At 41.1% G+C, this 14,056-nt stretch overlaps 1 protein-coding gene across 2 annotated transcripts in view; it reads left to right on the forward strand.

Moving 5' to 3' along the window:
• Positions 1–13,841, forward strand: part of LOC110499800 (neuronal cell adhesion molecule) — a 126,460-nt gene extending 112,619 nt beyond the window's left edge. The window contains exons 25-33 of one of the 2 annotated variants that reach the window (XM_090213457.1): positions 404–526; positions 724–900; positions 1,624–1,659; positions 3,155–3,220; positions 3,598–3,723; positions 4,087–4,251; positions 5,018–5,152; positions 5,319–5,397; positions 12,006–13,841. In XM_090213457.1, coding sequence (XP_090069583.1) covers positions 404–526; positions 724–900; positions 1,624–1,659; positions 3,155–3,220; positions 3,598–3,723; positions 4,087–4,251; positions 5,018–5,152; positions 5,319–5,397; positions 12,006–12,240 — 1,142 coding nt within the window. In that variant the 3' untranslated portion in view covers positions 12,241–13,841. The remainder of the gene's footprint in view (positions 1–403; positions 527–723; positions 901–1,623; positions 1,660–3,154; positions 3,221–3,597; positions 3,724–4,086; positions 4,252–5,017; positions 5,153–5,318; positions 5,398–12,005) is intronic. The other variant, XM_090213458.1, reaches the window with a different exon arrangement.
• The last annotated feature ends 215 nt before the right edge of the window (positions 13,842–14,056 follow it).

Below are 14,056 nucleotides of genomic sequence, written 5' to 3' on the forward strand. Positions count from 1 at the left end.
TAATCCATATACCACAGGAGGCTGGCGAGGGGAGGACGACTCATAATAATGAATGGAATGGATTAAATGGAATGGTAGTCATGGAAACTAGATGTTTCATATATTGGAGACCCTTCCATCCATTCCGCTCCAGCCATTACTATGAGCCCATCCTCCCCATTTAAAGTTCCACCTGCCACCACTACCGTATACATATAGCCATGCATTGTGCTATACTGTTGGAAGGGGCTGACTATGGGCCGGAAACAATGCTAAACATATCGGGTTAGAATGGTTCTATCTGTACGTTACTGTATGGTTTTGTGCCTATGAATGGTGGTTTTCTTTAGTTCACAAGTCATTTTGTATAATTGCATCCACACGTTATGACATTGTATCCATGTGTTTATCTGCGTGTGTTTAGTCCCTGGTCCTCCTTCCTTCTTGCGTATAAAGAACACCGACATGGACTCTCTGACGCTGGAGTGGGGTCCTCCACAGGACAACAATGGTCGCCTCACCGGCTACACACTCAAATACCAGCCAGGTAAGTCTGCTGAGCAATTTGATGCATTTTTAGTGTGGCATCTGTGGCTGACCCTGGCTTCCAACCCTTCTGGGTGTGTATGTGTGTGTGCCTCACTGGATTGGTTTGAAATCAAAGGAAGTATTTCAATATCTTTATCCTTATGCATCTCTCTCTCTCTCTCTCTCTCTCTCTCTCTCTCTCTCTCTCTCTCTCAGTCAACAGCTCCAATGAGCTTGGTCCCGTTGAGGAGATGATGTTCCCAGCCAATGAGACCACCGTAATCCTGGCCGACCTCAAGTACAGCACCCGCTATAAGTTCTACTTCAACGCTAAGACCATCAAGGGCTCCGGCCCAACCATCACAGAGGAGGCTGTCACTATCATGGATGAAGGTGAGCTTTACGTAGAATGACATGTTATTGATTTATTTATTCAACCGTTCTTTAACTAAGCAAGTCAGTTTAGAATGCAAGTCATTTAGAATGACGGCCTATCCCGGCCAAACCAACGGGCAACACTAGAATGAAATACAACACTAGAATGGCCATTGGCATGCCGGCAAGGTGATTAGAGGACGGCCATCTTGGTCAAGTAATCTAATGTATCTCTATGGAGCTTTAGGTACAGTGAAAGCAAATTGTACAGTATTATGGGTGTGTTGAAGTTATTATTTGTCTCAACTCAACACTCTAAAGCCGCTGTCTATGAATTTGAGAGTGGTTTCTCTCAGATTTCTCTCAGCTGTTTACCAAAAAAAGTGGTGGGCGGCAGTTACAGCTTGTAGCTTTTCCTACAGCGCAGCGTCCGACATTTCCTACAGCGTCCCATGTGAGAGTCTTTGTTTTCTCAGCGGATAACAAACGTTTCAGGTTGCATGGACTCTGACGTGTTCCAGCGTGGTAAAACTGTCCCCCGTGTTGTTCCACCTGTAGTGAATCATTCTGTTTTGCGTGAACCTGGTGAAAAAATACTTTGTCTTTAAAATGGGAACACGGTAGGATCTAGTTGTACTTTTTCCTTGCTCACCTACTTACATCCCCTCTGCCTGTGTTTGTCTTCTCTTCTCTCTGTCTCTCTTTATTCCTCTCTTTCTCTTTCTCCTCTTCTCTCTGAAGCCTTTATTCAGCAACCCATAGTAGATGTGTTCAAAGGTAAAATAAGTCTCTCAGCGGAGGCACCTGCATGTTCTACCAGTTACTAGACCCTGATAGATAGCTACTGTAGATCTGTCTGCATGTTCTACCAGTTACTAGACCCTGATAGATAGCTACTGTAGATCTGTCTGCATGTTCTACCAGTTACTAGACCCTGATAGATAGCTACTGTAGATCTGTCTGCATGTTCTACCAGTTACTAGACCCTGATAGATAGCTACTGTAGATCTGTCTGCATGTCCTACCAGTTACTAGACCCTGATAGATAGCTACTGTAGATCTGTCTGCATGTTCTACCAGTTACTAGATCCTGATAGATAACTACTGTAGATCTGTCTGCATGTTCTACCAGTTACTAGACCCTGATAGATAGCTACTGTAGATCTGTCTGCATGTCCTACCAGTTACTAGACCCTGATAGATAGCTACTGTAGATCTGTCTGCATGTTCTACCAGTTACTAGATCCTGATAGATAACTACTGTAGATCTGTCTGCATGTTCTACCAGTTACTAGACCCTGATAGATATCTACTGTAGATCTGTCTGCATGTTCTACTAGGTAGAGAAACTAGACCCTGATAGATAGCTACTGTAGATCTGTCTGCATGTTCTACCAGTTACTAGACCCTGATAGATAGCTACTGTAGATCTGTCTGCATGTGCCTTCCTCCATCATCAGTGAGCTGTAGCATGATGTACTACATTACCCATAATGCTCTATGTTAGCTACTGTGGGAGTAGATGTTCACTCTAATGCTACGTTCCAATAGCCAGTCTAGAATACTGCTTAGAATGCATGCCGCCAATGCATTTCCTCATTCTAAGTGGTAAAGTAAAGAAATCAGCCTATTACTGCTTTCATTGTATCCGCAAGCACCAACCCTTGTTTCCAATTCACCTTAAAAGACCTAAATGGATGAATAGCAATGTTGTAGGCTACTCATGTCTTTCATTTGCTGTCTTTCCTCCTCTTTCCTTGCCCTCGCTCATGAATTCATTCCATCACTGTACCATGTGTTTTATTAAACCATCCTGTATGATGTGAACTACTATAACTACTATAACTACCTCTCCTGTATGATGTTAACTACTATAACTAATATAACTACTATAACTACCTCTCCTGTATGATGTTAACTACTATAACTAATATAACTACTATAACTACCTCTCCTGTATGATGTTAACTACTATAACTACCTGTCCTATATGATGTTAACTACTATAACTACCTGTCCTGTATGATGTTAACTACTATAACTAATATAACTACTATAACTACCTGTCCTACATGATGCTGTACCATTGGACAGTCTTCATGCTGTTAACTACTCTACCTCTAACTACTATAACTAATATAATAACTCTATAGTATTGTGGTACTATTTGTTTGTTTGCCCTTGTGGTGGTGGTGCCTGTTGTGTCTGTGGTGCCTGTGGTGCCTGTGCTGTCTGTGGTGTCTTACTCTTCTCTGTGGTGTTGTTGTTTCAGGCTACACAGAACCCCATCTTCCAATCTCTCCCATCACTCAGTCTCTGCGCCCCCCGTTTCACAAGGGTACTACAGCCATTCCCTGAGTCCCTTACCTCTCTTCTCCATAAGATCTCTAAAGAGGAACATGTTAACTCATCGTTTAGGACAGTTGTGTGTCCTGTGTCTAGCTTGCATATGACAAATGATTAGTTCTCAGGTAAATATGGTGGGAAATGCAGGAAAGGCAGAGTACCTGTCGATATTTAGTTATAGGTGTGACTCATTTTCTGGAAAATAGAACATTATTAGATTACAAAGTCTACAGTTTGTATTTGAGTCTAAGTTCCGTCCTCCGTGACCGTCTGTAACGTCCTATATCTCTGAGACTTGTATGTTACTGGCTACGGTTCCAACCTGTGTAGCTCAACAACTGTCCTGTATGTTCTTCCCTGTGTGACCAGTGCGTCCGATAGGCCCGGCGTTCACCAACGTAAACTCCTCTGTGGTGGGAGAGGAGGGAGCAGTGATAAGTTGGGAATACTTTGGACCAGATAAGAATGTGTATGTGGAGTATATTGTAGAAAACAGTAAGCTATTCCTACTTCTATACAATATCGTCTCATCGCATCACAAAGCAAATTGCATGTATATAAACACACAGTTAATCATATAAACTGCCTGTCAAGCATATAACCTTAATACGGTTAAAGTACCATTGTTAATTTATTCCAAAACCGGGATCATCAATTTCCATAAAAATGATTTTACAAACCCACTGTTAACATACCTCATAGAATGAGGAAGTGGCATGTTTACCTCAAAAGTTTTCAGCAATAAAACGTTTTTCCGTGCACATACGTCATATCATCCACACAAATACTTGCCTTTTTCAATACACACCTTCCTTCTCTCTATTGTGACTTTCTCCCCAACGCCTCCATTCCCTCCAGGTAAAGAAGACTGGACAAAAGAGTGTGTAAACGGCAGTAGCGGGTCTCAGACCTATCTGATAAAGGGCTTAAAGCCGGGGACGTCCTATAGGGTTCGGCTGGTAGTTAAAGATCACTCTGAGGCTACCATACACAGTACAGAGGAGCTAGTGATAACGCTGCCAGGTGAGGCAGCATGTCCAGAGCGCTCTGCCTCAGTGTACTGCAGGGTTGGGGACAATTCCATTTCAATATTAGTCCATTCGGGACGTTAACTGTTCCACTTACAATTCTATTTCCTCATTGCTTTTCAATGAATTGGAAGTGACTGAATTGAACTGGAATTGACCCCAACCCTGATGTACGGTAGATGATTGTTCCTTGTAGTTGCCTGCATCCTCCTTCCATACCCTCTTCCCATGGTCAGATCTCCATCAGACCTGTTCAAGTCTGTGGTGTAGCTAGTGTAACAGCATGGTCAGATCTCCATCAGACCTGTTCAAGTCTGTGGTGTAGCTAGTGTAACAGCATGGTAAGAGCGAGGTTTGAAGCATGCCTCATGATGTCCCTAGTTCATTTTAGGAATCTTGTCTGTTTTCAGTTTGTGTGCAGTGAAAGTTGAGTGAAACACACTGTATGTTCAGTAGAGGGTCGTTGTCGTTGCATGCCTTCATATAGAAAAATGGAATACATTTTTTTCACCCTTAAACAATTTTTGGGAAATTCCCTCCCTGTTCTTAATTTAATTTAACCGTGATTTATACAGGTCCTTGCCTGCACCACTCTGCCGTCAAATGTTCCCCTGTCAACAGGACTCTGACAACCTTTTCCCTTTTCTTCTTCCTGTGTGTGTGTGTGTGTGTGTGTGTGTGTGTATGTGTGTGTGTGTGTGTGTGTGTGTGTGTGTGTGTGTGTGTGTGTGTGTGTGTGCGTATGTGTCTGTGTGTGTCAGAAGCAATGAAAAGCGACCAGGTAGACCTAGCCACTCAGGGTTGGTTCATAGGGCTGATGTGTGCCATCGCTCTCCTCATCCTCGTCCTTCTCATCATCTGCTTCATCAAGAGGAACAAGGGAGGGAAATACCCAGGTACACACACACACACACACACACTCACACACATACACACACACACACACACACACACACACACACACACACACACACACACACACACACACACACACACACACATACACACACACACACACACACCCTAGACATTCAGCAACAATGATGTGTATTCTATCCACAGTGAAAGAAAAAGAGGATGCTCATCAAGACCCAGAGATCCAGCCTATGAAGGATGATGATGGGACGTTTGGAGAGTACAGGTGAGAGAGACTCTGGAACACAACACACACACACACACACACACATTCCCCTTGAAGACTACTGTACTTGTTCCATGTTGTTCTGATTGACATGTTGTTCTGATTGACATGTTGTTCTGATTGACATGTTGTTCTGATTGACATGTTTGGATGTGTAGAACATTTTATCAAGGAACAAGGAAACTCTCCCTTCCTGACTCCCTCGAGGCAAGACAGAATCTACACCTCTCTGTGTTTAATTAACAAGACAGAATCTACACCTGTCTGTTTTTAATTAACAAGACATAATCTACACCTGTCTGTTTTTAATTAACAAGACAGAATCTACACCTCTCTGTGTTTAATTAACAAGACAGAATCTACACCTCTCTGTGTTTAATTAACAAGACAGAATCTACACCTGTCTGTTTTTAATTAACAAGACAGAATCTACACCTCTCTGTGTTTAATTAACAAGACAGAATCTACACCTCTCTGTGTTTAATTAACAAGACAGATTCTACACCTCTGTGTTTAATTAACAAGACAGAATCTACACCTCTCTGTGATTAATTAACAAGACAAAATCTACACCTGTCTGTTTTTAATTAACAAGACAGAATCTACACCTCTGTTTTTAATTAACAAGACAGAATCTACACCTCTGTGTTTAATTAACAAGACAGAATATACACCTGTCTGTTTTTAATTAACAAGACAGAATATACACCTCTGTGTTTAATTAACACTGTAAATACTGTACTTACTTACACATATGATTTCATAATAAATCAAAGCAACTTTTATACATTAGTGTGTGTGTGTGCAAATAGTATGTATTTTAATGTAACATTAAAAACAGCTGTCATGCTATCATTGATGAGAAGTTGTATCAAGCTTTGCTGCTGAAAGTGTCTCAATCTGCATCTTGTGATATCATCATCATACTTTGTGTGCCAAATCTTTTGGGGTTTTTAGTTTTAAGTTAGTACAGTAATAATAATTGTGGCGCTTCAAACGTGTTGACTGATATCAGGCTGCTACTGTAATACATGGGTTGACTGTTTGATATCAGGCTGCTACTGTAATACATGGGTTGACTGTTTGATATCAGGCTGCTACTGTAATACATGGGTTGACTGTTTGATATCAGGCTGCTACTGTAATACATGGGTTGACTGTTTGATATCAGGCTGCCACTGTAATACATGGGTTGACTGTTTGATATCAGGCTGCTACTGTAATACATGGGTTGACTGTTTGATATCAGGCTGCTACTGTAATACATGGGTTGACTGTTTGATATCAGGCTGCTACTGTAATACATGGGTTGACTGTTTGATATCAGGCTGCTACTGTAATACATGGGTTGACTGTTTGATATCAGGCTGCTACTGTAATACATGGGTTGACTGTTTGATATCAGGCTGCTACTGTAATACATGGGTTGACTGTTTGATATCAGGCTGCTACTGTAATACATGGGTTGACTGTTTGATATCAGGCTGCTACTGTAATACATGGGTTGACTGTTTGATATCAGGCTGCTACTGTAATACATGGGTTGACTGTTTGATATCAGGCTGCTACTGTAATACATGGGTTGACTGTTTGATATCAGGCTGCTACTGTAATACATGGGTTGACTGTTTGATATCAGGCTGCTACTGTAATAAAGCACATAGCAGAATGTATTTTCTCATCCACCACTCTTCATGTGTTCCTCCATTGTTCTCTGTCTTTGGGGTGTAGGTCCCTGGAAAGGTAAGAGGGTTAGCATTATGCTATGAGCATACAGCAAGCCTGGCATGCAACACACACACCGTCTGATACAGGTCTGTGTGTGTGTCTAAACTGATACTAAAGGAGACAGCTGGGCCTTGTCGAACCCAGCACAGATTATACCGTGTCAGTTTAACTCACCTGTTTGTTGGCCAGCACCTGATTGTAATCCGGTTCTATAACACTAACAGTCACTAACATCAGAAGCTACTATTTGACTGCATATCCTGTTTGGCTTCATTTTCAGTTGCTTTCAATGTTTCCTTTTGGGTAGAAAAATGTCAACATTCGGTTGTATTTATGAGTTGTGCCATTGTATAGTATAGATATAGTGTCACTGTGGTGTTAATGTTGAACAGGATATAGTGTTAATGTTGACCAGGATATAGTGTCACCGTAGTGTTAATGTTGAACAGGTTATATTGTTAATGTTGAACAGGATATAGTGTTAATGTTGAACAGGATATAGTGTCACCGTAGTGTTAATGTTGACCAGGATATAGTGTCACCGTGGTGTTAATGTTGAACATGATATAGTGTCACCGTGGTGTTAATGTTGAACAGGATATAGTGTTAATGTTGAACAGGATATAGTGTTAATGTTGAACAGGATATAGTGTCACCGTAGTGTTAATGTTGAACAGGATATAGTGTCACCGTGGTGTTAATGTTGAACAGGATATAGTGTTAATGTTGAACAGGATATAGTGTCACCGTAGTGTTAATGTTGAACAGGATATAGTGTCACCGTGGTGTTAATGTTGAACAGGATATAGTGTTAATGTTGAACAGGATATAGTGTTAATGTTGAACAGGATATAGTGTCACCGTGGTGTTAATGTTGAACAGGATATAGTATTAATGTTGAACAGGATATAGTGTTAATGTTGAACAGGATATAGTGTTAATGTGGAACAGGATATAGTGTTAATGTTGAACAGGATATAGTGTTAATGTTGAACAGGATATAGTGTTAATGTTGAACAGGATATAGTGTCACCGTGGTGTTAATGTTGAACAGGATATAGTGTCACCATGGTGTTAATGTTGACCAGGATATAGTGTCACCGTGGTGTTAATGTTGACCAGGATATAGTGTCACTGTGGTGTTAATGTTGAACAGGATATAGTGTTAATGTTGAACAGGATATAGTGTCACCGTGGTGTTAATGTTGAACAGGATATAGTGTCACCATGGTGTTAATGTTGACCAGGATATAGTGTCACCGTGGTGTTAATGTTGACCAGGATATAGTGTCACCGTAGTGTTAATGTTGAACAGGATATAGTGTTAATGTTGAACAGGATATAGTGTTAATGTTGAACAGGATATAGTGTCACCATAGTGTTAATGTTGAACAGGATATAGTGTTAATGTTGAACAGGATATAGTGTCACCGTGGTGTTAATGTTGAACAGGATATAGTATTAATGTTGAACAGGATATAGTGTTAATGTTGAACAGCATATAGTGTCACCGTGGTGTTAATGTTGAACAGGATATAGTGTTAATGTTGAACAGGATATAGTGTCACCGTAGTGTTAATGTTGAACAGGATATAGTGTTAATGTTGAACAGGATATAGTGTTAATGTTTAACAGGATATAGTGTCACCGTGGTGTTAATGTTGAACAGGATATAGTGTCACCATGGTGTTAATGTTGACCAGGATATAGTGTCACCGTGGTGTTAATGTTGACCAGGATATAGTGTCACCGTAGTGTTAATGTTGAACAGGATATAGTGTTAATGTTGAACAGGATATAGTGTCACCGTGGTGTTAATGTTGAACAGGATATGGTGTTAATGTTGAACAGGATATAGTGTCACTGTGGTGTTAATGTTGAGCAGGATATAGTGTCACTGTGGTGTTAATGTTGAGCAGGATATAGTGTCACTGTGGTGTTAATGTTGAGCAGGATATAGTGTCACTGTGGTGTGAATGTTGACCAGGATATAGTGTTAATGTTGAACAGGATATAGTGTCACTGTGGTGTGAATGTTGACCAGGATATAGTGTTAATGTTGAACAGGATATAGTGTTAATGTTGAACAGGATATAGTGTCACTGTGGTGTTAATGTTGACCAGGATATAGTGTTAATGTTGAATAGGATATAGTGTCACTGTGGTGTTAATGTTGAGCAGGATATAGTGTCACTGTGGTGTTAATGTTGAACAGGATATAGTGTCACCGTAGTGTTAATGTTGACCAGGATATAGTGTCACCGTGGTGTTAATGTTGAACAGGATATAGTGTTAATGTTGAACAGGATATAGTGTCACCGTAGTGTTAATGTGGAACAGGATATAGTGTTAATGTGGAACAGGATATAGTGTTAATGTTGAACAGGATATAGTGTTAATGTGGAACAGGATATAGTGTTAATGTGGAACAGGATATAGTGTTAATGTGGAACAGGATATAGTGTTAATGTTGAACAGGATATAGTGTTAATGTGGAACAGGATATAGTGTTAATGTGGAACAGGATATAGTGTTAATGTGGAACAGGATATAGTGTTAATGTTGAACAGGATATAGTGTTAATGTTGAACAGGATATAGTGTTAATGTTGAACAGGATATAGTGTTAATGTTGAACAGGATATAGTGTTAATGTTGAACAGGATATAGTGTTAATGTTGAACAGGATATAGTGTTAATGTGGAACAGGATATAGTGTTAATGTTGAACAGGATATAGTGTTAATGTTGAACAGGATATAGTGTTAATGTGGAACAGGATATAGTGTTAATGTTGAACAGGATATAGTGTTAATGTTGAACAGGATATAGTGTTAATGTGGAACAGGATATAGTGTTAATGTTGAACAGGATATAGTGTTAATGTTGAACAGGATATAGTGTTAATGTTGAACAGGATATAGTGTTAATGTTGAACAGGATATAGTGTTAATGTTGAACAGGATATAGTGTTAATGTTGAACAGGATATAGTGTCACCGTGGTGTTAATGTTGAACAGGATATAGTGTTAATGTTGAACAGGATATAGTGTTAATGTTTAACAGGATATAGTGTCACCGTGGTGTTAATGTTGAACAGGATATAGTGTCACCATGGTGTTAATGTTGACCAGGATATAGTGTCACCGTGGTGTTAATGTTGACCAGGATATAGTGTCACTGTGGTGTTAATGTTGAGCAGGATATAGTGTCACTGTGGTGTGAATGTTGACCAGGATATAGTGTTAATGTTGAACAGGATATAGTGTTAATGTTGAACAGGATATAGTGTTAATGTTGAACAGGATATAGTGTCACTGTGGTGTTAATGTTGAGCAGGATATAGTGTCACTGTGGTGTTAATGTTGAACAGGATATAGTGTCACCGTAGTGTTAATGTTGACCAGGATATAGTGTCACCGTGGTGTTAATGTTGACCAGGATATAGTGTTAATGTTGAACAGGATATAGTGTCACCGTGGTGTTAATGTTGAACAGGATATAGTGTCACCATGGTGTTAATGTTGAACAGGATATAGTGTCACCGTGGTGTTAATGTTGACCAGGATATAGTGTCACTGTGGTGTTAATGTGGAACAGGATATAGTGTCACCGTAGTGTTAATGTTGAACAGGATATAGTGTCACCGTGGTGTTAATGTGGAACAGGATATAGTGTCACCGTAGTGTTAATGTTGAACAGGATATAGTGTTAATGTTGAACAGGATATAGTGTTAATGTTGAACAGGATATAGTGTTAATGTTGAACAGGATATAGTGTTAATGTTGAACAGGATATAGTGTCACTGTGGTGTTAATGTTGAACAGGATATAGTGTCACCGTGGTGTTAATGTTGAACAGGATATAGTGTCACCGTAGTGTTAATGTGGAACAGGATATAGTGTTAATGTTGAACAGGATATAGTGTTAATGTTGAACAGGATATAGTGTCACTGTGGTGTTAATGTTGAACAGGATATAGTGTTAATGTTGAACAGGATATATTGTCACCGTGGTGTTAATGTTGAACAGGATATAGTGTCACCGTAGTGTTAATGTGGAACAGGATATAGTGTCACCGTAGTGTTAATGTGGAACAGGATATAGTGTTAATGTGGAACAGGATATAGTGTTAATGTTGAACAGGATATAGTGTTAATGTTGAACAGGATATAGTGTCAATGTTGAACAGGATATAGTGTCACCGTAGTGTTAATGTGGAACAGGATATAGTGTCACCGTAGTGTTAATGTGGAACAGGATATAGTGTTAATGTGGAACAGGATATAGTGTTAATGTTGAACAGGATATAGTGTTAATGTTGAACAGGATATAGTGTTAATGTTGAACAGGATATAGTGTTAATGTTGAACAGGATATAGTATTAATGTTGAACAGGATATAGCCTGCTGCACTTCTACTGGTAGATTGATCCACCAGAATCAGTTTGTAATTTCAATAAAAGGGTTTTTGTACGACTCAGCCCCTCGACTCCAGACCATTAAGACCCCTGTGCATTTTGGACAGATCTGTTAGTTGAATCCCTCTGAGTCTTTAATGCATGTAGATTTAATGGATAGCACATGGTCTGATGTCTGCCTAGTATGTGTGTTATGTTGAGAAGCACGCCTTATTGATTGAAATGGAATCATGTCAAAGTATTCGTCACCAAGTCCAGTCCCGCAGATCTAGGTGTTCCAGGCTTTTGCTCCAGCCAAGCTTGAACACATCCTAAACAAGACCTTGGTCAGGTGAATTAGGTGCATCAATGCCAGGCTGGAACAAAACCCTGCACCCCCTGTATCTCTCCAGGACCAAACTTAGCCACCACTATCTGACCTAAAGTAAACCGTTTCTCTGCCTCTCCCTCCTAACCCTTAGTGACACGGAGGACCACAAGCCTCTGAAGGGCAGCCGGACGCCGTCCAACGGAACGGTGAAGAGGGACGACAGTGATGACAGCCTGGTGGACTACGGCGAGGGAGGGGATGGGCAGTTCAACGAGGATGGATCCTTCATCGGCCAGTACAGCGGCAAGAAGGAGAAAGACACGCATGAGGGCAACGAGAGCTCCGAGGCCCCCTCGCCGGTCAACGCTATGAACTCCTTCGTCTAGGTAGAGAGACAGTCACCGCTAGCCGATGGCGATGCCATGACGACTGGCTGCCATGGAAACCGTCACTGTGGTGACCTGACCTGTCACCATGGAGACCTGCCACCATAAGGACGTGTCACCATGGAGACTCATCACCGTGGTGACCTGTCACTGTGGCCACCCATCACCATGGCTACTTCTGTCACACCCTGTCATCTCTCCACAGCCTGCCCCTCCTGCCCGCCAACTCCCCACCCCCCCATCACACTGTGGCTACTCTCACCACCCTCACTATCACACGATGGGATAAACAACTAACCAACCAGAACAGACATGAGAAGAAGAACCTTAGAACCATTTGAAAAAGTAGAAGGAGGGATGTAGGAGCCCAGAAACAGACAGAGAGAGATGGAGGATGGAGGAGAAGGCAACACTGACAAGCAGGAAGTGGAGGAATGTATTCCAGGAGCAGACTGGGTTGGTTCTCATCACCCAGACTGCTCCACAAAGTGCTGGAGAGGGCATGTGTGTGTTAGGGCCATTTTAGCTTTTGCAAACGTATATATGATGACATATATAGATCGTTGTCTTTTTGCAAACAATGATATCCATTAGAAAATATATTTTCTCCACATCACCCAACATGGCAGTCAACAGTATACATTCTTCCATTCTATACATTCATCTGCTTCTGATTAATATACTGCATGGAATGAATGATATTCTAAACCATTACACACGGAATCATACTGGTGTCTAGTGTGGGAGCAGAGACTCACGTTGACTGACTGTACGCGATGACGCGGTGCACACCTTCAACTACTGGTTATGCCTTTCATCATCTTACCTTTCTACTGTCAGAAGTGTTATATTGGTGTTATAATACGGGGAAAAAACTATGGCGTCATCAATGTCTTTGTGGACATTGCTGTGAAAAGTGTGACTCAGTTTAAATGCTATTGTGACATGTTATTTTTGCAAGACAGGAGGTGTTTGTATGTATACTGTAATAGCAGAACACATCTATGGACTGGATGGTCAGGGATAAACACATTTCTAGTTTGTAGCCCTGAAGAGAAAACTATTGATAATTAATACAGAATAACACCGACACTCCACACCTCTCTCCAACGTTCCTACACGCACACACAGACGTTGCTGTTTGTCTTTCTTTGGTTTTTTCACAGGTTGTTGTTGTTGAGTTGTTGTTTAGTTGTCTTCCGTTCCACCAGACACATGGTCTTGTTGCAGTGGCGCTGCTGTCTAACATGGAGATTGGAACAGACCCATTGTTCATACAGCCTCGCCACACACTCAGCTGAGACTGCATACAGTCTCTCTGATCATGGAACAAACATTGATCAACATGTTGGCCTAACCTATAAAATGGCCACCACCCAGCATAGTTCAACAGCATTGCATCTCCACGCTCCTGCCTTGTGTGGAGAGAGAGAACAAGAGAGAGAGAGAGAGAGAACAAGAGAGAGAGAGAGAGAGAGACAGAGAGAGAGACAGACAGAGAGAGAGACAGAGAGAACAAGAGAGAGAGAGAGAGAGAACAAGAGAGAGAGAGAACAAGAGCGAGAGAGAGAGAGAGAGAGAGAGAGAGAGAGAGAGAGAGAGAGAGAGAGAGAGAGAGAGAGAGAGAGACAGAGAGAGAGAGACAGAGAGAGAGACAGAGAGAGAGAGAGAGAGAGAGACAGAGAGAGAGACAGAGAGAGAGACAGAGAGAGAGAGACAGAGAGAGAGACAGAGAGAGAGAGACAGAGAGAGAACAGTCTAGCGGGGCTAGGTTTCTGTTGTAGTTCCCAGAGCAGACCTGTGTCAAAATAGTAAA

Source organism: Oncorhynchus mykiss, chromosome 21, assembly GCF_057628025.1.
Source record: "Oncorhynchus mykiss isolate SJ-2025 chromosome 21, ASM5762802v1, whole genome shotgun sequence".
In the NCBI taxonomy this organism is placed as follows: Eukaryota; Metazoa; Chordata; class Actinopteri; order Salmoniformes; family Salmonidae; genus Oncorhynchus; species Oncorhynchus mykiss.